At 34.6% G+C, this 21,469-nt stretch overlaps 1 protein-coding gene across 3 annotated transcripts; it reads right to left on the bottom strand.

The window, feature by feature from the left end:
• Positions 1-461: 461 nt before the first annotated feature.
• On the bottom strand, positions 462-21,461 carry ocm (over compensating males). 3 transcript variants are annotated; one of them, XM_088042729.1, is made up of 7 exons: positions 21,374-21,419; positions 20,670-20,788; positions 9,981-15,937; positions 9,810-9,936; positions 4,487-4,693; positions 4,196-4,432; positions 462-731 (listed from the first exon to the last, which is right to left on the bottom strand). In XM_088042729.1, exons 3-7 carry the CDS (start codon positions 15,914-15,916, stop codon positions 540-542), a joined length of 6,699 nt encoding a protein of 2,232 aa, XP_087898855.1. In that variant the 5' UTR covers positions 15,917-15,937; positions 20,670-20,788; positions 21,374-21,419; the 3' UTR covers positions 462-539. The 3 variants fall into 3 exon arrangements, with proteins under 3 accessions (XP_087898855.1, XP_087898856.1, XP_087898854.1); XM_088042730.1 differs by lacking the exon at positions 20,670-20,788 and having other exon boundaries at positions 21,374-21,461; XM_088042728.1 differs by lacking the exon at positions 21,374-21,419 and having other exon boundaries at positions 20,670-20,881.
• Between the last annotated feature and the right edge of the window lie 8 nt (positions 21,462-21,469).

Here is a 21,469-nt window from a genome sequence, read left to right as displayed (position 1 = left end):
AATTTTATCTTTAAAATTAAAGGCAATTTTAGGGGTCCTAAACAAATTACGAAAATAGAAAGAAGCATTCGGCAACCCAACATACAGTGTGTTTCGGTAAAATACCTGCAGAAAAATCTTGTTTGTAATTCAGTGCAAAAATTATTTCACACACGGTGATAACATTCCCTTATTGTTCTGTGGGGAAAATGAGCAAAATGCATTTTTAAATAGACACCACCAGATGACCTCCCCTAAATATTCACCAAAACCCACAACACTTTCACAGAATAAACATGATTTTCTACCGCATCCTCACCCCTTTTGTCACACCCGGATAGCTCCACATGCTTAATCATCCCGCTTAATTCACTTTTAATTACAAGTTAAAAACCGATGGTGCTACCAAATAATTTTTATTTCTCGTAGTTTAAAAATAACAAACGTGGTATGTAATCACAGAACTGGGATCCCCCATGGCATAGTAAAAGTACACTTATATTAAAAACTAATAATTAACAAAATACGTAATAAATATGTACAAGTCTTATTTTATCTTATTAGACACCAACAACTTTCTTTTTCACGACAACAGAACTAAGTAATTTTACTCTTTTTGAAGGCGACTTGTCCTTCGCCTCCAATGTCAGTCTTTGGTCGGTAGTTTTAAGTAGCGAATGTCCAGGTTTTACTACAACATTTGGTTTTAGTAATGAGCGACTGTTGTTTTTAAAAACCACATCCGTGTCGATCTGAAAAAAAAAATTGGTAAGTGACGAACATACAAGAATAGTAGATTTTGTTATACGGCAGAAAAGTGGCACTTTTTGTCGAGCAATCAAATTGGAGTAGCAAGGCGAATGCAAAATAGCGAGACAGCAAATAATAAATACGTTTTTGCACGATAGAACAATTTTGCTTAGTTACCGCGCCTGCTGCTGGAACAGTAAGTTGAGTTTACTGGTTACCAAGATAAACAAAACGGTAAACTTTAAAAATAGTCATTAAAAATGAAGGATTTATATCCATTCTCAGACCGAAATTTTGACTTTTCAGGAATTTTTGAAGCACAATTAATGTCAATTATTTGTAACATTTTTAGTTTTATAAAAATAATCGAAATTTGTCTATGGTGCAAAAAATATTATAAGCATCACGAACGTTAGGGACTATACCGATCTCAGACAATAATTATAGTCGTCGCTGCGCTCCTCCTCCAAACAATTGTCTTCGATCGGTAAAGTGTCCTTACCGTTCTTAATACTTAATATACTATTTCTCCAAACGAAAGATTCAATTACACGACCGACAATAAGTAAACTCGAATTGAACAACAAGGTGTTTATAAATGTTTCTAGCATCAAGGGTGGCTATGAAATGTCAAAGAAATTTGCCGTTCATTACAAATGTAGGTTTCGATTTTTCAACCGACATTTTGAGTTAACCTCAAACATGAAGCAAAGTTAATTTTGAGAAATAAACTGTTCTACTTGTGGTTTAAAACCAGAAAATCAAAAACTTGGGACACAAAATTGTAACTGAAACATCATGAATGTAAGTGACGTTAAAAATAATTTTCAAGATAGTTATATTCACTATGAAAACAAAGCGGCAAAATAGTTAGGAACATTTATAAACACCTAAAAGTGCCATACAAAATGGACGTCTCAACTAGTAACTGTCACAAGAAGTGCGCTTTTCATTACTTATAACAAAATTGCCTGCTTTGTTGTCTAAAAACGACTAAAAAAGAGTGTTTTTTGTGACGTTTGGAGAAAATAGTATATTATTATGCAAGTTTATAAGCAAGCCTTTAAAACACGCGCCAGGTTAACGTCGCAAGTGTTTTAAAGGCGCTTATAAACGAGTGTTGTACGCTATTTTTTATTATACCTATCCATTTACAATCCTTTCAGAGCATTGAAAAAATGTGAATTTACACAATAAAATTATCAAAGGTTGTGTGTGAATCGTTTTCGTGAGACGGTTAGCAATTGTTTGTTTGCACATTTTTTCACGTTTGTAAAAGTCCCTTCACAAAATGAGTGAAGATATTAAAAGGCTAGCAGAACAGGCAGAACTGCGTTTAATTTTGAATCTACCCGATTATGGTAAACAGTGGTATGAGCATCGATGAGTTGAAACGTCAGGTGGGATGGAAATCTTCAAACCTTCAAACAAAATAGTGCAAAAGTGACGCCATCTATGTGTCAGGTCTGGAACTTCAAAAATGTCAAAAATTACAGGTTTTTAACTTACTTTACATATTTTTTTTTATTTTTAAGTTTAATTTGAACTGACCTGACCCTAAAATGGCGCCATCTATGTGTCAGGTCTGGAACTTCAAAAATGTCAAAAATTACAAGTTTTTACTTTACTTTACATATATTTTTTTTTAATTTTAGCGCTTATTTTGACTCAAAACTTAAAAAATGTCAAAAATTACAGGTTTTTACTTAATTTTACATATTTTTTTTGAATTTTAGCGCTTATTTTGACTCAAAAGTGGCGCCATCTATGTGTCAGGTCTGGAACTTCGGAAATGTCAAAAATTACAAGTTTTTACTTTACTTTACATATTTTTTTTGATTTTTAAGTATAATTTGACCTAACTTGACCATAAAGTGGCGCCATCTATGTGTCAGGTCTGGAACTTAAAAAAATGTCAAAAATTACAGGTTTTTACTTAATTTTACATATTTTTTTTGAATTTTAGCGCTTATTTTGACTTAAAAGTGGCGCCATCTATGTGTCAGGTCAGGTCAGGTCAGACCACTTTTTGCACGCTTTTGCGTGTTTTAATTTAGAATTATGATACAGATATAATAAAGTAGTATATTAAAGAACGGGTTTTAATAAAGGCCAATGTATGGGACGAGTACACCAATGCCATTATAAAACAAGTCCTTTATACTATTTTTTCGAATTTGCAACCTTTTTTTAATAAAAAATTTAAATTTTCCAATTCTAAGAGTTTTCGTGTTACACGATTGATAATGGTTTTGTAACCACGACTAGCCACTTGATTTTCAAATTCAATTTAAAATTTGACACTTATTGAGTTTCACCTAACGTAACCTAACCTCACAACCTACATTCACATCTATTATCTTTAGGTACATATATTGTTGGCCGCAAAGAACAATTATTTTATCAATTATATTGATACATTTTTTATTCACGCAGCAATTTATTAAACACGAATCGTAAAATCCGTAATGGTGAAATTGACTTGACTAATTAGTTCTGCCAACTCTTTAAAAACAAAATTTCCTTCTTTGAGTTCTCTTATACAGGGCAATTTTTAAAAAACGGCAGCCGTTGTAGTTTTTATTTATGAACCGATTTCAAAAATTTAAAAAACAAATTAAATCGTTTTTAATTTACGATAAACTGAGAATTTTAGAATTTTTCTAATGTCTTAGTATCTTTTAGGCGATACTCAACTTTCTTATTTTAAATTGCCACCTATATTTTTTTTTTCATAATTTAGAAGATATTAATTTTCTTGATTTAAAAATGTGCAATATAGTCTATTTTTACAAAATTTTTTTTAAAAAATTATCAAAAATGAAAAAATTTAGGTAATAAAAGTTAATAAAATCTAGGTGCGTGCTGTCGAATAACACAACACCGTTATTGTAATGTCAAAAATCAACAAATAACAGAAAGGATTGGCTATCTTTTTTAATTATTGATAACAAAAGACAATAATAATTACAAATGAGAAAAAACATCTGCATAATTTAATTAAAGTACTGTTGAAACGCCATCCCGTTTTTTCATTGCAACTTTTTTCTATTTTTTTTCAATGATAATTTTTCATTGCAACTTTTTTCTATTTTTTTTCAATGATAATTTTTTTAAAAATATTTTTTTATAAAAGTAGAAGATATTACACATTTCTGAATCAAGAAAATTAATATCTCCCAAATTATGCAAAAAAATATGGGTGCCAATTTAAAATAAGAAAGTTGAATATCGCCCAAAAGATACTAGGACATTTAGAAAAATTAAAAAAAAAAGTCATCAGTTTATAGTAAATTAAAAATCATTTAATATGTTTTTTTTATTTTTGAAATCGGTTCATAAATAAAAATTCTACAACGCCTGCCGTTTTTCAAAAATCACCCTGTAGATACCTATAAACGACTCCAAATTGAGTACTCTAATGGATCTATTAAAGCGGCAAATTCGAAAAAAGCATTTTTCTTACCTTTCCGCTTGTGGAAATTTTCCTGAAGACCGGTATCGTCGGTACTTCATCGTCTTCTTCATCCGAATCTTTAATTTCTATCGTTTCCGACGAATTCTTGTCTCGCGTGTCGCTAATGTGGGTCACGTTCTGCGTTCTGATCTGCCATGTTTTTGTACGGATTATGCCCATCAGATCAGCTTTCTCTGATTCGTAGTTATCGCAGAGTTTCTTTAAAATGTAGATTTCGGATTTTGCCTGAAATAGAAGAGTTGTAAGATAAATCATCGCGAAATATTAGAAATAAAGTACCCATTTTAGGATTTCTTCTGGCTGAGTATGTTTCCGCAATTCTTCATTAGACATCAAGAATAAGCCGAAGATTCGTATCATTTCTTCTTCGCTTTGTTGTTTTTTTTTGTGGGTTTGTAATAGAGTGTCCACTGAAGGGACATTGCATTTCATGAGGAGGTCCGTAGGGATCAAGTCTTTCTCGTAAATCCCGAATTCCCCGCAAAACTGGAAAACATATAATTTACATACAAGGTGTTTATAAATGTTTCTAGCATCAAGGGTGGCTATGAAATGTCAAAGAAATTTGCCGCTCATTACGAATGTGGGTTTAGATTTTTCAACTGACATTTGCAGTTAACCTCAAACATGGAGCAAAGTAAGTTTTGAGAAATAAACTGTTCTAGTTGTGGTTTAAAACCTGAAAATCAAAAACTTGGACACAAAACCGTAACTAAAACGTCATTGAAGTAAATAACATTATGAATAATTTTCAAGATAGTTATATTCAGTATGAAAACAATGCGGCAAAATTATGTACGACAGGAATTCCAGAGCCACCCTTGATGCTATAGTTCGGACAGTGAGAGTTTGAATGACACAAAAGTCACTATATCTACGCAATAAAAAGTGTAGCATACGCGCGAAATTTAAAATGACAAAATAACCTTAGGGCTGCGTTCATAAAAATCACTCCGTGTAAAATGTGACACAAAAGCGTTCATAAAGATGCGCAATGCTTTCTGTCACTCGACTTTGAGCGTTCATAAATACCACGCTAAGAACGCACAGAGTGCTCGAAAATCGCCGGACTCAGAAACCCGATAAAAAACGCTCCGCATGCACAATGACTTGGATTTCAAATGCACGTCAAATGTTTGTTGCCATAAATAATTGTTTCTTAACCTTCCAAGTAAGCCGCACTTCTTAGAACCTGAAAGCAGGTCTCCGCACCCCGTTGAAAATTGTGCTTCAATTTTTTGTTTAAGAAAAATACATTTTTTAAAAATTAGAAAAAATGGGGATAAATGAAAATCAACTTTCTGAAACTTTGATCGGCCATAACTCAGTTATCTGTTGTCGGACCTAAATTTAAATCCCAGATTTGGAATCTGCGGAAAATTCTGCGTACAATAACTTAAGTTTACTCTAAAAAATAAGCGAGATAATGATATCAGAAATTTGGCATAGGTTTAGTCATGAATTTTTGCGAAAATTTGCAAATTTTGACTTTTGGAAAATCTATGAACTTTTTCTTATGTAAAAAATCGCGAGAAGAACGATGCCGCAAACCGCATCTTAATATCGCAAATAGTTTCCGGGATATCAAGCACGAATTGTTTTCAACCTTCAAAAATTTGGCCCTCTGGCAACAACCCAAAATTTCAAACGGCCATAACTCAGTTATTTGTTGACGAAAATTAAAAATTCTCATGTTTTTGGATTCAGCTTGACAATTTGCGTAAAATGAGCTCAGATCTGTTGAGATTGCTTAATAATAAACGAGGCATTGGCCAAAAACTGTTTTGAAGACGTCATTTTCGGATGATTTTGAACCAAAGTTTTTAAAGTGAAAACGACGTTTAATAGCTTTGAATTTACATCAGTCGAAAGAGGAGCTCAAACTCTATCCACTGGCCCAATTTGAGATCCATCGGACAAATAGTTTACGAATTATGACCAAAAATAAAAAAAATGTAAAATTTTCATCATTTTAGTCGGATTTTTTTTTCGCAAAAATCGACTATCGAACTTTGGGCTTTTAAGAACATTTTCTAACGTCAAATGAGCCGGGAAACAGAATGACGCAAACCGCATCTCAATATCTCAAATAGTTTCCGAGATATTTAACTTTAAAAATTAGGAAAAATGAAAACCAACTTTCCGAAACTTTGATCGGCCATAACTCAGTTATCTGTTGTCGGATCTAAATTTAAATCCCAGATTTGGAATCTGCGTAAAATTCTGCGTGCAATGATGTAAATGACTTAAGTTTACTCTAAAAAATACGCGAGATATCGATATCGGAAATTTGTCAAAGTTTTAGTCATAAATTTTCGCAAAAATTGCGTTTTGTATGTAAATGATGTACCAATTCGTCGAACATTTAAATAACCAAAGAAACCGTTCATAAACGCAACAACGCTCTGGCGAATCTCAGTGTTAATCCCATCACTCTGACGTCACGCGCTCCAACAGACGTCTCACTTTATGAACACACCCCAGTTACTGACAACCCTGTCAACCCATTTCGCGTAGGAATTTAGTGTTTTTAGTGTATTTTGCAGCATAATTTGCTACCAACCTATGTGTCAACTGTCGAAATCTCCCAATCTCTCACCGGATATACTATAGAAACATTTATAAACAGCTTGTAGTTTATTACTTACAGATACAAATTATAATAGACAAAACAAGTTTTCTGAACCCATGTATTTTAACGTCAATCATTGATATGTTCGTAAATTTAGAACAACTTTACTTTGCAACGTAAATTCAACGACATTTTATCAAATAAAGCGCAACATTTCTTGCTTTTAACTGTATTTAAACTTTACTCATTGATATTAGTGGGTGCAATTATGACCCAAAAGTTGTGGAAATCACTTTACTATCCAATGTGAACGCAGCTTTAGTTTACGACCAAAAAAGCAAAGATCTGTGTCTTTTAACTGATGCCCAAAATTTGCTCCCAACTGTATTTTAACATCAAGAATTTACATCTGTTAGTACAGTTATGAGCAAAAAAAGTGGACACAACTTATAAATATGGCTAAAGGTGAGTAATTTGACCATATTTTTTAATGTACGTTAATGACATTCGAATTGTCCACTTAGCTCTAATGACCACTTTCACCATAGTCAACCACGTTTTAAAATTTTGTCTTTATTTTACTTAATTTTCTTCTTTATCTACAGGTGTTCCAGAATTCGGGAAGAACTCGCTAACCACAAATTCTGTCTTGCATTCTGAGAGTGATTTTTGTGTAAATATTTTGTGTAAAATCGGCAATCAGAAACGTTACATTTTTAAATTGACTAATCACAAAAAAAATCATGTTGCTGAGTAACTACTAATGTATCTTCGAATAATTGATTTAACTTTGAATTGAATTAGTTGGGATTTTTTTGCTGATTTACTCTACAATTCTAGACATATTCTGTCCTTTACGGGCTCTTCGCGAGTTCTGGGACACCTGTATATACATTTTGTTTATGTATACTATCAAAGTCTCTCACTATTTAAGTTTCATCTAGTCGCCTATGATTTTCCGTCCGAATAAAAAATGCCGCTTTACGAAGATGATTGGAACGTTGGTTGCATAACCTCAAAATACTTTTTAAAAATTATTCGATAGGTATTAATCTTGAACTCTGGATCGCTAAAGGGACAAACCTCTGCTCAATTTTGACGATTGACAAATGACACTATTGACAGAAGTCCAAAGTGACAAAACTATGTATACTATATTTCAGAATTATTGACATCTCAGTTTGCCTTGGAAATTCAAATTTATGTTGGCAGAATCTTCTAATATAAGCGTATTTAGTGTTTTTAGATTTATATTTATCCCTATGTGTATGTAATGTGTGTCACGTCAACTTAGAATCTGGATCATCAGATTCTGAAGAGGAACTGGAATCTGAAGCAGAAGAAATCTGTGTTATGATGGTAGATTCAGAATCTGATTAAAATATCAATCCATTAGCTTAAAAAAGTAATTTACTTCATAACCTCAAAATGTTACATTGACAGTTTTAGAACCAAAATGCTAAAAGTCGTTCACATTGTTAGAGGCACGGACATGGCCTACCGAGATGTCAATAATTCTGAAATATAGTATACATAGTTCAAACACAGTGCAACGCGAGTGGCACAAACGAAATACATTCCAAAAATGAAAATCATATTTTTACCTTTCTTTCATTACTTGTATTTTTAGTGACGAACAAAATAACAGCGATATTTTCGAAATTTTGGCTGTGTGAATGTAATTTTAAATTTTTTAATTCGTATTACAATGACGAAATTTCCAGTACTTGTTCCTTTTTTTCCGTCCGTGACTAAAAACATTGACAAAAGCAAAATTATGAGGTAAAAATTGAAGGAAAAAAAAGTGGCATTTAGATATCGACACAAACCATTAAAATAATTGAATAATTTATTTAATAGAGTAGAAAGTTTGTCAGTTGATTGGTTGTTTCCACACAACATATCTAAATTAAAGCTCACGAGCGTCAAGATCAAACGCTTTGGCTGTCAACTGTTATATTACTAAAAATTACTTTACTTTTTAATGAGTGGACCGATAGTAAGGAGCTCTACAGTATAAATAAAGAGTAGATAAATGAATATGCAAAAAAAAATGTTCAAAAAATAGAAATGTCACAGTTTAAAGTACCATCAGTAACCATAAAAAACTGTTGAACACTAGATAATTTTGAAAAATAGAAATTTTAAACATCTAAGTTAGACTCAATTTTTTTTTGACATTTCGTTGACAAATGTTTTGATATTAACGATTTTGATTAAATTTTCTGTAGCGCAATTTAAATACAACGCCTAAATTTTGGACAATGTCAACCGTCAAATGTAAAAAGACCTTTATACAGGATATCTTAGAAATGCATGTACACTCCCGCTCAAAAGTATTTACCCACAAACATTTTTTTAAGTAACTCCAAAATAATTTCTTTCTTTCGCTTTTGTTTGGCGTTTTTTGTTTTCATGTTTATATACTTCATTTATGCTAACAGCAATTTTTTTCTTTTTCTGATATTTTAGGAAAGATCAATTTTTTTATTTTTTTTATGTACTTTTAAAAATTTTGAAAAAGTAAGAGTCTCACACATTTTCACAAATTAAGTGTTGATTGACGTTTACCGTTTTTTTAATATCGTAAAACTCTTTGACAACAAAACTTTTTTAATTTGTGGTTGCGAAAGTTTATTGTTCTACAAGTTTTTCTCAAAAAATTAGTGAATTTTGTACAGAAACGGTGAAGAAAGTTAAGTTAGGTGTGGAAACGTGTGCAATGATAATCTCTTACCACAGAATCAGCAGAAATAACCGCGAAATCGCAAAAGAATTATTAATATTTTTTAAACTGGGCAAATACTTTTGAGGCGGTAGTGTACAAAACAGTACAGCGCTATTCCAGAAAAACTAAGAAGTTTAAAAAAACATTTTTTAAATCAAATCTTTTGTACATGCATTTCAAAAACACCCTGTATTTTCCTTTAAAAGTCAACTTTGAAATTAAGAATCAACTTTTCTAATCCCAAAAACGCAAAGCTCCAAATTCAAATAAGTATCGCGTAAAAACAAACACTGATTACTTACGAATGGCCCCGGGTGAGAGAAGTACTTCGTATCAATTGGGTGATCACCTTCAATTTCCAAATTCGTCATAATGATGACATTTATCTTAAAATCTTGCGGGATTGGGCAAAAAATTTGCAACAGGTACCTAAAGAACCAGTAAGAAACAATTCAAACAACTTAGCTACTTACTGTGTCAACAAATTTTTAGCGAAAGTCACATTGGGGAACCTATAGCCTTTGGTGCCAGTGGGCCAATACACCTCTATAGCTTTACCATCTTGTTGGCAAGCTTCAAAATAGCCCAAATGTGGAATATTTGTTATGACATATCTATTGACGTTGCGTTTTGCTTGAAGTTCTTTTGCTTTCAGGACTTCGACGAACGGTGGAGTAAGCCAATTGGTCATTCCTTCATTCACCACGTCTCCTTCGTCGTCTGATATATCAATCACAATTGCTTCAGGGATGGTTTTAGATATTTTTCCTTCGTACAAGAAGATCTCTTTTTCTACGACTTTCTGTCCAACCATTTTGTCGAAGAGGTACGTTTCGACCAATCGACCTTGCAAATATCGAAGGGTTCTAACGTCAGGATCTTCCCTCGTGTAAGGACCGATGAAAAGACGATCTTCGTACTCAGGAACGCAGAAAATCCCAAACATAGGATGTCTGTACTTTCTAAAACAATTATCGTTCTGTAGAATTATCGTGGCTTCGATATTACAAGCCATCTTTGCCACATCCATAAGATCCGTGTACTTAATCGAGTACTTCCCCTTCTCCAGACTTAGATATGTAAAATCTGAGTTTAGATAAATCATTCTCCAGTTCAAATTGTCATCGATATGTGGCAATGCCGCACTTAGCTCAATTATCTCACCTTCTTCCGTGTGGAGAACTCTCTTAGCGAAAAGTTTACTAGTTACCTTCAAAACTTGAGTTTTGTTGTAAATATCTTTGTGGGTGCACCTCACGATTTTGCTAAAAGTAGTTGTGTTATCGGGGGTTTGGAACTCGGAGCGTTTCTGAGCAATCATTTCTTTCACTTGACCGAGATCCACGGTATTTGGAGGATGGAAAATGTCCACACAACGGTCGTGCTCCGGAAAGATTCTATAGATTCTATCAGTTTCTATCAGTGTCTTTGGCTGTGTAGAGTTGTCTGTCTCACCCTGTTTGAGAGTGCACTTCACGGTTTTAACTATAGGGGTTGGACTCTTAAGGGGTTTGACAGCTGCCAGTTTTCGAGACATCAATTCCCTAACCTGGGCGATTTTGATGAATTTTCCCAGAGGCTTGACGGGGTCCTTGGAATTACCGTCGGTTGGAACGATTTTAAGGGGTTCCGAGATTTTCAGTTTGTCTTCTTTTGGTGTCGTTGTGGAGTTTTCCAAATTAATGTTGTTTTTAACAATCTCAGGGGGATCAGGGGCTTTTGCTTTGGTCTCTTTGTTTAGTGTCTTTGTGGGGGTTTCCAAATTCATGTTATTTGTAACGATGTCAAGGGGGTTGGAAGCTTTCGCTTTGTTATCTTCCTTCGGTGTCTTTGCGGGGTTTTCCAAATTAATGCTGTTTGGAACCATCTCAAGGGGATCAGAGGCTTTCGCTTTGTTCTCTTTCTTTAATGCCTTTGATGAGTTTTCCAAATTAATGGTATTTGTAACGATCTCAAAGGGATCGGGGGCTTTCGCTTTGTTCTCTTTCTTTAATGCCTTTGATGAGTTTTCCAAATTAATGTTGTTTGTAACGATCTCAAGGGGATTGGGGGCTTTCGCTTTGTCTTTCTTTGGTGTCTTTGTGATTTTTTTTAAATTAATGTTGTTTGGAACTATCTGAAAGCGATTGGGGTCTTTCGGTTCGTCGTCTTTCTTTAATGTCTTCGTACGGTGTTTCACCTTAACGTTGTTTGCGAGACTTTGAGGAAGGTCATAAAGAGGATCCTCACTGGGTCCCCAGTTTAACTTTACCACTTTGCTAGTCATACAGAGCGACGGTTGCCCAACTACCCCTTCTACTTGGGGCGTAGATGGAGGTTCTTCCAGAGGCTTATCTGTGTTCAATATCACCAGTTTTGGGAGTTCTGTTGGGAGGATCTCAAGAGGGTCCTGAGGTCGCGGTAATATCTTTCGAAACACCTTAGTAGGCGGAAGAGCACCATTTTCTTTTTCTATTTTCTCAACAGGTTCGTTCAATTTTTTTATCAAATCGTTGTATTTCCGCCTCTTTATCTTCTCGGGTTCCGCGGGTACCGCGGTTGACTGTTTTTTCTTCTCTTCGTAAAGATGATCGAACTTCGTCCCCAACTTGATCATGTCCCGTCCGATCATCTTTAGCTTCTTCGCTTTGTTTTCGACCAAATCGTCAATCAGACGTTGGCTGTGTTCATTTATGTTGTCGTCGACTTCGATATCCGACTCATCATCTAGAATTCCCGGAATGTTGGCATTGATCTCCTCAAATCTCTGACTGGTGGTTGGTGAAAGTTTCAACGGATCCACTGGCGTCTCTTTAATCTTCTTTAAACAGTACCCGGCAATAAGAAAGTGTCCGCTTTTTGGAGTCAAAATGAGATGCATGAGGTCTCGGTTGAGTCCCGGTGGTAAAGAATCACTCAAAATCCATTTGATGATGTCAAACTTGTAAAGCGACTTTTTGATATCAGTGAAACCTTTCGGAGGAAGATGCTCCGCGGTGTTACAAAACAAAATAGTCGATTTTTTTATTTTAGTCCAAATCTTTATAGCACCAGAGTGGTAGCTCAAGATGAGTTTAGCCCACGGTAGCATGCGCAAATACTCTAAAGACGCATTTTCGGTTCCTATGATCTTCAACATGTCTTTGTTCTCCTGCAGGGAAAGTTTAATTTCGCCTTCAAACACCGGAGAGTACTTAGTGATCTTAACCTTCTTTTTCCGTCGTTGCAGCGCGAACTCCTTCTCTGTGCTGAAGTCTTCCCGGATAGTAAACGACTGTTTTCTTTTGTTGGTCCTCTTAGGCGCGTCAGGCGCGGGTGTCACTTCTCGGAAGTTCCTTATGAGCCTCTGGTTGTAGAAGGGACTGCGATTCCTCTCTTTGTACTGTGAAAACACCTTTCGGATCCTCGCGCAACTGTCGAGACCCACTTTGGTTTTCTCGTCTTTTCTCTTGACGAGACGAAGTTTGGGTAAGGGCTCACCTTCACACGCGCAATTGTACGAGTGATGGTAAAGACACAACGGAATCACGCCTTCCAGGTCGAGTTTTTCTAAGACGACATGACTTCTCTTCGCTCTTGATATTTCCTCTTCTGAAATCCTAAAGCTGCTTTCGAAGAAGTCGTTGCCGATAAAGTCGGTGTACTTCTTGGGCGGCTTCGAGGATCTCCGCATCTTCGTCGTGCCGACGAGAATCGCGTCGTTGTCGGTGTGGATGAGAGTTTGAGTAAACTCTCTTTCTACCTTCGCTAGATTCTTCTTGGCCTGGTCTTCAAGGTGGTTAACAGTGAGGATGGATAAGGAATTTTTGAGCTTCTCCGGGGGGCACTTGCACCCGAACATGCACCCCACTAACTGACAGTGACTCGAGTAGATCCTCTCGCATTGAAGACTTTTACAGACACAACCGAGTCTGCAGAAAGGTTTCGCACAATTAACATCATCTTCGGTAGTAGCGACATCGATAACTTTGCAGTTGAGTCGACGCAGCTCGAGATCTAACTTCTTTCTTTTAACCTTCTTCTTGCTTTTGGGACTAACTTCTACCGTGGTTTCGGTTTCCAGTGGTGCGTCGACAACCTCGTCTTGGATGACCGAGTTTGCTATTTCTTTGATCTCCACGTATGTTAAAAGATTGTTGAGAATGTTCGATATGACTTTTTCCGGGTCTTCAGCATCAGTGCTGTTTTGGACCACCGGAGACACAGAGGAGTGGGGTCTTCGCACCATCATCTGCTCCTGTTTGTTGTGGTAGGGGACGTGGAAACTGAACGACTCCTGGTTTGAAGTGTTAGGTTGAAGCACACTGAGTGCGAATTTCGCTCTTTCTTCCGTCACCACAGGATTATCAAAAGTGGGCAAGAGATGCACCACCGCGGGGTCGATCGGTTTATAAGCCTCTGGAGTCACTTCCAAGTAAATTTTGGGCAACGCCTTGACTTCAGTCATCCAGTGACTCCTACTGTCCACACTCTGCAGAGATGCTTTCTTTGATAAGGGGCCGGGTCGGTACGTAATCTTCCCAGATCTGTTCTGGGCTAAACCTGAAAGAAGGGATGGTTTTTTTGGTACGACCTCTTCGGGCTCTTCGTGCTTCGATCGTACCACTCCTAGACAGCGATCTCTATACTTGCTCGTCATCCACAGTTTCTTATTATTAAAGAAGATGAAACTATTTCGCGATTTTGTTCGGTTTTTCACCATCACTTCATTAAATAAGTTTCTCTTCACTTCTTGTTTTTTAATGGTCCTTTGTTCGTTCGCTTTGAGCTTCTCAAACTGCCGCCTCATCTCGGCCAACGTTTTGGCTTTGACAACTTTCTGTTTTTCCTTCTGGACGGTTCGTCCTTTAGTTTTGGACGGTTTGCTGACAACATCGTCGAACGGGCTCGTCTTGGTGCTTTCTTTGATGCCTTCCTCGGCTCGTAACTTCGGAATGGGATAACTAACCCGCAGCTCCGCGCTCTCGTTGAGAAAATCCTCCAACGAATCACTCACGAATGGAGATTTCTCGCTGTTCTTCACCGACCTTTTGATTCCAGGGTCTCTGTTGAAACTCTCGGAGATGTTTCTAACTGACACGTTCGGCATTTCCTGGGGACTTTCGAACGATGCTATCTTCTTCTTCCGGTAACAATTTGGAGTTTCCGCTTCGTTGCCACTTTCTTTGAGTCTGTCTACACCTCCGGACACGTCAACGATGAGAAAGTTAGTTTCGTCAGACAGCGACACTAATGAGTCACTAGAAGTCATCACTTTGTCGTCTGTCACATTTTCGGTGCTCGAATTTACGTCACACGACTTTCTTTTCTTCTTTAGATTGTGGAAAAACAGAGCTGTTGTTTTCAGTTCTGGTAAATATCCGCAGCTCTTTTTCATGTTGCGCAACGAGCTCAGCTGCATCCTGAGGCTGTCTCTGATGCTGTCTTCTGATTTTTGTAACTCTTCGTTGTTGGTGCTGTAGTTGTGATCGTTTGGAGTGTCTTCTGATTTTTTATCAAGGTTTTTCAAATCAGAAGTGCCAAGTTCTTTACTACATTCTACGGGTTTTGCTAGTTCAACTTCTTCTGGAGGCATTTCTAGGTTTTCCGACGAGTTTTCATTACTTTTACCACCTTCTGCTGATGGTGTAGTTTTAACTGCTGCTGCGACTTTACTACATTCGATTGGTTTTGTTACTTCTTTAAAAATTGCTTTTGTTTCTTCAACTTTCTCTGGAGGTTCTTCTAGCTTTTCTGACGGGTTTTCATTACTTTTCCCATCTGCTAATAGTGCCTTACAACATTCTACTGCCTTTGCTGATCTTTCAACTTTTTCGGGAAATTTCTCTAGCTCTTCTGAAGGTTTTTCTTCACTATTAGCAGCTTCTCTTATTGGTGTGGACTTATCTAGTGCTGGTACTTTACTACAGTCTACTGGTTTTGCTAGTTCTACGGTTGCTTTTTTAACTTCATTTGTAGTTTTTTTTTCACTTTTACCAGTTTCTGCTACTAGTGACGTTTTATCTAGTGCTAAAACTTCAACGGTTTCTTTTTTCTGAGTTTTCTCAATTGCTGTTGGGTCCTCGCCATCTGGAGATTTTTCTTTACTTTTACTAACTTCTGCTACTACTACTGTCGAGTCTTCGTTTTTCAGAGTTTTTCTAACTGCTGAAGGCTTTTCTACCTCTTTTTCTTGACTTTTACCACCTTCTGGTTTGTCACTATGATGTGTATCGTTTGTTTTTTTGCCACTGTCTACATTTGGAACTGTACAATTATCTTTATCATTGCTTTTATTACATTGCTTGCCTATGTGTGGCAATTCGCTCGTTGTTTCTTCAGTATCTTTCGTTATATTTGAGCGATATTGTTGTAGTCTTTGAAGCAAATCTTCGCATGATAGACCAGTACTTTGCAGAAGTTTCTCAACAAGATCAGACCCAGGTTCCATTTCTGGGTATTTAGAGTTCACCTGAAAAAAAATGGATGAGTGTTATTACAAGTTCAATGGATTTTTTTGTGCTAGTTTGCGAAATTAATAACATAAAAAATGCTTTCAGAGTAGGCCATGACGATGACAAAAAAAGACTTCTTCTTTAATCAACGACATGACTTCAAATTTCAAAGCCAAACAAAAATTTGGAACTCAAACGAATATCAATGATTTGAGTTTAAATACACATAAAAGCAAAAATTTTGTACATAACATAATAAAACGTCTAAAAAAGGCCCGAATTACAGCATAATTTTGAATTAATTAAAAAGCCATTAAAATAAAGAGCTTGAAAGCTGTAAAATCTGAGATAATTGAAGCAACAACTAAAAAGTACAAGAATAAGAACCTCAAACTAAAAATTTAAAATTTTCAAAGCGTTTGAAAAGAAGCAAAAACCCTGAGAACCGCGACCCCGTAAACTTGAAAACTAGCAGAAACCCAAAAAAATTAAAAAACCTAAAAAATTCAGACATCAAAATTGAACCTGAAACCTCCAGAAACTGAAAAACTGCAAGATTTAAAAATCTCTGTTTTTAGTTGGCAGACAACGTTAAAGCATGCCATTTTAGAAATTCGGAATATCATGATCTATGAATTCAAAAACATCCTTAAGAAACAAAAAATCCGCGAATGTCATAAGTCAACAACCTGGAAATTTAGAAAATGGAGTTTGGAGATATGGAAATTTGTGAATTTGAGAATAAAGAAATATGAAAACCCAAATTCCAGACTTACCGTTGACAGTAAAAAATTTTAATGGTCAAATTGACATTTATCGGTTATATTGTGTAAAACTGAAAGTCAAACATGACAAAACAGTGAAGTGCAAATTGTTTCATTACAGAGGTACCCTGGTTTTTGTAAAAATTGATTTTATTACCTAGGATAATAAGAAATTGACACAATCAAGAAAGTACAAGGTGTTTATAAAGGTTTCTAGCATCAAGGGTGGCTCTGGAATTCCTGTCGTACACTATTTTGCCGCTTTGTTTTCATAGTAAATATAACTATCTTGAAAATTATTTATAATGTTATTTACGTCAATGACGTTTCAGTTAGTTTTGTGTCCAAGCTTTTGATTTCCAGGTTTTAAACCACAACTAGAACAGTTTATTTCTCAAAACTTACTTTACTTCATGTTTGAGGTTAACTGCAAATGTCAGTTGACAAATTGAAACCCACATGAGCGGCAAATTTCTTTGACATTTCATAGCCAGCCTTGATGCTAGAAACATTTATAAACACCTTGTATGTTTTACCTATTATAGACACCCTATATTCAAGTACACATAGTGTTAAATAATGGTACTAACCAACTTTGATCACAATAAATAAAGTCAAAAATTAAAAATAAACGCTTTGAAAATACGTCTACCATTGTTTTGGTACTTAAACTTAACAAAAGGCTTTTTTGACAAAGATGTGGTTATACAGTGTTGCCATATTCTACACAAAACAAATTTAACATTTTCAATTCCTTATATAGTTCGTACAGTGAGAGTTTGAATGACAGAAAAGTCACTAAATCTACGCAATGAAAAGTGTACCATACGCGCGAAATTTAAAATAGCAAAATAACCCCAGTTACTGACAACCCTGTCAACCCATTTCGCGTAGGAATTTAGTGTTTTTAGTGTATTTTGTAGCATAATTTGATACCAACTTATACAGGGTGATTTTTTAAAAACGGCAGTTATTTATGAACCGATTTCAAAATTTTAAAAAACAAATTAAATGGTTTTTAATTTACTATAAACTGATAAATTTAATTTTTTTATAAATGTCTTAGTATCTATTGGGCGATATTCAATTTTCTTATTTTAAATTGGCACCCATATTTTTTGTTTGCATAATTTGGAAGATATTAATTTTCTTCTTTCAGAAATGTGTAATATGTTCTACTTTTACAAACAAATATTTAAAAAAAATATATCAAAATAGAAAAAAATAGGCGAAAAAAGTTAATAAAAACTAAATGCATGGTGTCAATTGTACAATGAAAAAACGGGATGGCGTTTCAACAGTATTTTAATTAAATTAGGTAGATGTTTTTTCTGATTTGTAATTATTATCGTCTTTTGTTATCAATAATTTCAAAAAAGATTGCCAATCCTTTTTGTTATTTGCTGCTTTTTGACATTACAATAATGGTATTGTGTTATTTGACAGCACGCACCTAGATTTTATTAACTTTTATTGCCAAAATTTCTTCATTTTTGATATTTATTTAAAAAATATTTTTGTAAAACTAGAACATATTACACATTTCTGAATCAAGAAAATTAATATCATTCAAATTATGAAAAAAAAATATGGGTGCCAATTTAAAATAAGAAAGTTGAATATCGCCCAAAAGATACTAAGACGATTAAAAAAATTCTAAAATCATCAGTTAATAGTAAATTAAAAACCATTTAATTTGTTTTTAAAATTTTTGAAATCGGTTTATAAATAAAAATTCTACAACTCCTGCCGTTTTAAAAAAATCACCCTGTATGTCAACAGTCGAAATCTCCCAATCTCTCACCGGATAAACTATAGTACTGATATTTTGTTTATTAAAATTGGTTGCATTCGTTGCAAATGATTTAAAACTTCATTATAATGGTTACAGTTAACTGAATTTTCAAATAAAAAAATATTTATCTGCTTGTTTCAAATGGTTCTATCAAAAAAAGTGAAACTGATATAAGAGCGAAAACCACTTCTTATGTTTTGTTAAGACCGGCTTTTGTGAATTCGTCAAGTTTATCCAACACTTTTATGGACACCTCAAAATCGTCTTAAATTTCAAAGATAAAAATTTGCAAATTTGCATACGCTTATGGTTGACCAACTCCACAATCCGGCGCAAAAACTTGTTTTTTGTCACCGTTCGTTTGCCGTCGTGATGGCCAAGAAGTGTCATTTTTGTCGATTTTTTAGTTGTTTAAGAAATACTCGTAAACTCAACTTAATTGTAAATAAAATATAATATATCGTATCTCAGGTTTTACTTGAAATCTTTTGATAATTGCGTTTAAAATTTAAGAAAAACATGCCGTTTTATCAAGTTGTTAGTTTTAAAATCAAGACGGAGCAGTTGCAAACAACGTTTATACCAAAATTTTACATAATTTTGACTTAATTAATTCGTATGAAAGTCAATTTTATTTAAAGCCAGCGTATTTTAGATTATGGACAATAGAAATCGTTAAATAAAATTGAAACAGCGATAATTTCACGCTTTTGTTAGACATTTGTGACACAAGATGTTGACGTAGCTGAATTTCGAGGTTATTGGAAACTAACTTGATTTTTTCCTTAAATTTTAAAAACAATTTGCAAAATCTAAAATGACAATTGAGTTATTTTTAACGCATTTATATTAAAAAATAAATAAATTAGCAATTGGTTCCCCAAGTCCTTGAAAATCGTTAAAAATTGCATTTTGTCGTGATGCTAAAATCATCTTTTTTTTAAAAATGCAAAAAAAGTCAAAACTCTTAATTTTATTGATCAAACTTAATTTTAAATTAGAACTTCAGAGTACAAACCTCACAATTTCAAATTTCGTCAAATAAAAACGTTCCTTCTTGCGAGAAAACTATTATTTTGTTATTTTTCATGCCGAGAATAATAAAAAACAAAAAATTAGAATAAAATACCTGTTAATCTGCCCTAAAAATAACAAAAACAAGTTTATTGCAGATGCTCCTACAATTTGGTGATAATTTGATAAATGTTCTTGTTTGACATTTGGCAAAAAAATAACAGCATTGGACGTAATTTTTTTGACGTTGCAAATATTTGTCTGCATTATTGCCATTGTCATTTTTGACATTTAGAACATCAAAGAACTGCAAGTTGTCAATTATAAATCATCATGACTAAAGTATTTAAAGCCAAAAAAATTAGAATAATCTCTTTAGTACAGAACTATATGATCTGCAGTCAGGTCCTTGCAATATAAGAAATACCGTAAATTCTATAATGTTTTGAAATTAAAAAATAAAAACTGTCAAAGTTGACACTCCAAAAAGTAAGATTATAAATTCTAAGTAAGGTTTTGTTTTTGCATAATTATCCTAAAAAAGTAAGACAGATTATGTGGTTGACACATTCTTACTTCTGGAACATACTGTATCTAAATAAATTTAATTTTGTATAGTTTAGTACCATCAAAATAAAGAAAAATTGACACGTGTCAGATTTTAATTTAAAACAATAATTTTTTCGCTAGGTTAGAGTACTGCCTTTGTCAACATTTTAAGAAATAAGTGAATTACAATTGAATAAAAACAAAAAATACAGCATATTCTAATTCCTATCCATTTCATTCCTCAAAAGATCATGAATTCGTCTAACATTATATCATTAAAACCCTATAAAAACAAAACGAATTCAAATCTCAAGGTTCGACTGTATCACCTATTGATTAATGATGTAACTTTATTATTTATGACATCCGACTTAACCTGACCCAATTTACAATTGCCACCGTAAACACGCGAAAACCATAAAAAAACACTGCGAAACCAAATACATGACGCTGAGCCGCCATTAAATTTCATCTAAACCAACCAACAGCCAAACTTAACCTACGAACTCAGTCCTCGCGTTTATTTACCCGTTTCATCACTCCTGCTACACAAACAACCATTTTTCCCCTTGTAATCAATGAAAGTTTGCAAAAACCGGTAAAGCGGTAGTCCCCAATGTCACTTACCTGAAGATGTTCTTCCGAAACGAACGAAACTTGTAACGTCAGTTTTTCCCGAAATACGTTTTCACGGGTTGGAATTTTCTTGTGTTATCGATTGCACAGAATCACCGGTGAGAATTTTACTTGAAACCATTTAAAAAATTAACAAATATCGTAATTTACAAGAGTTTTTAGTAGAAATAGAGACTTGATTTGTACAAAATGGCGGCGACATGGAATACTCAACCGGAAACATGCGGAGTTTCCTGTGCCGCGCGTTTGAAAAGCGATGACGTAAGAGGCCTTGAGGCGTTATCATAAAAAATAAATATACATCAACAGTGTAATTAGAGTCGTATGTTTGAGTGTTGTGAAAAACACGTCTGGTTTTGCGATTTTCGTGGATTTTTGGCCGATTTTCTAGTTCTAGCGCCATATTGATTTCGGAATTCGAAGTTGGTATGCCTGACTCGGCGCAATGATTTCAACGATGGGTTGAGTTGAATAATCGCAATTTTCACAAAAATGATTGCTGTTAATTGGTGGCGTAATTTTTCGATGTCGCGGGTTGAAATTAGTCATTAGTCTGATTAGTCGTGAGAGGATTTTATGTTGTTGGGTTGGTAAGAAAATGCAACATGGCGACTTATCTTAAAAATTTAACTTTTGCAACGCAGTTCGCGTCGTGCGTTGGTGAAATTCTTGGGAAATATAGTAAGTAGACTCACCTATGCTTGTGATAGTAAAAACCGCCTCTTCTTGTAATTTTGCAGTGTTTTAGACGTGAAAATTTCCTGGCGAGAAGTTGTCGGTTGTAATGGCGA

This window comes from Gnatocerus cornutus, chromosome 8 (assembly GCF_029298725.1).
Source record: "Gnatocerus cornutus isolate USDA-ARS CGAHR chromosome 8, icGnaCorn1.1, whole genome shotgun sequence".
NCBI lineage: Eukaryota > Metazoa > Arthropoda > Insecta > Coleoptera > Tenebrionidae > Gnatocerus > Gnatocerus cornutus.
Note: the sequence above shows the minus strand (reverse complement) of the source record. Positions and strands in the feature narration are given on the sequence as shown.

Coding starts and splice junctions, on each gene's coding strand:
- ocm (XM_088042730.1), bottom strand. CDS start 15,916: ATGGAACCTGGGTCTGATCTTGTTGAGAAACTTCTGCAAAGTACTGGT. Junction 4,694..9,809: donor TCTCTCACCCGGGGCCATTC/GTAAGTAATCAG, acceptor TATGTTTTCCAG/TTTTGCGGGGAATTCGGGAT. Junction 4,433..4,486: donor CAGAAGAAATCCTAAAATGG/GTACTTTATTTC, acceptor CTTCTATTTCAG/GCAAAATCCGAAATCTACAT.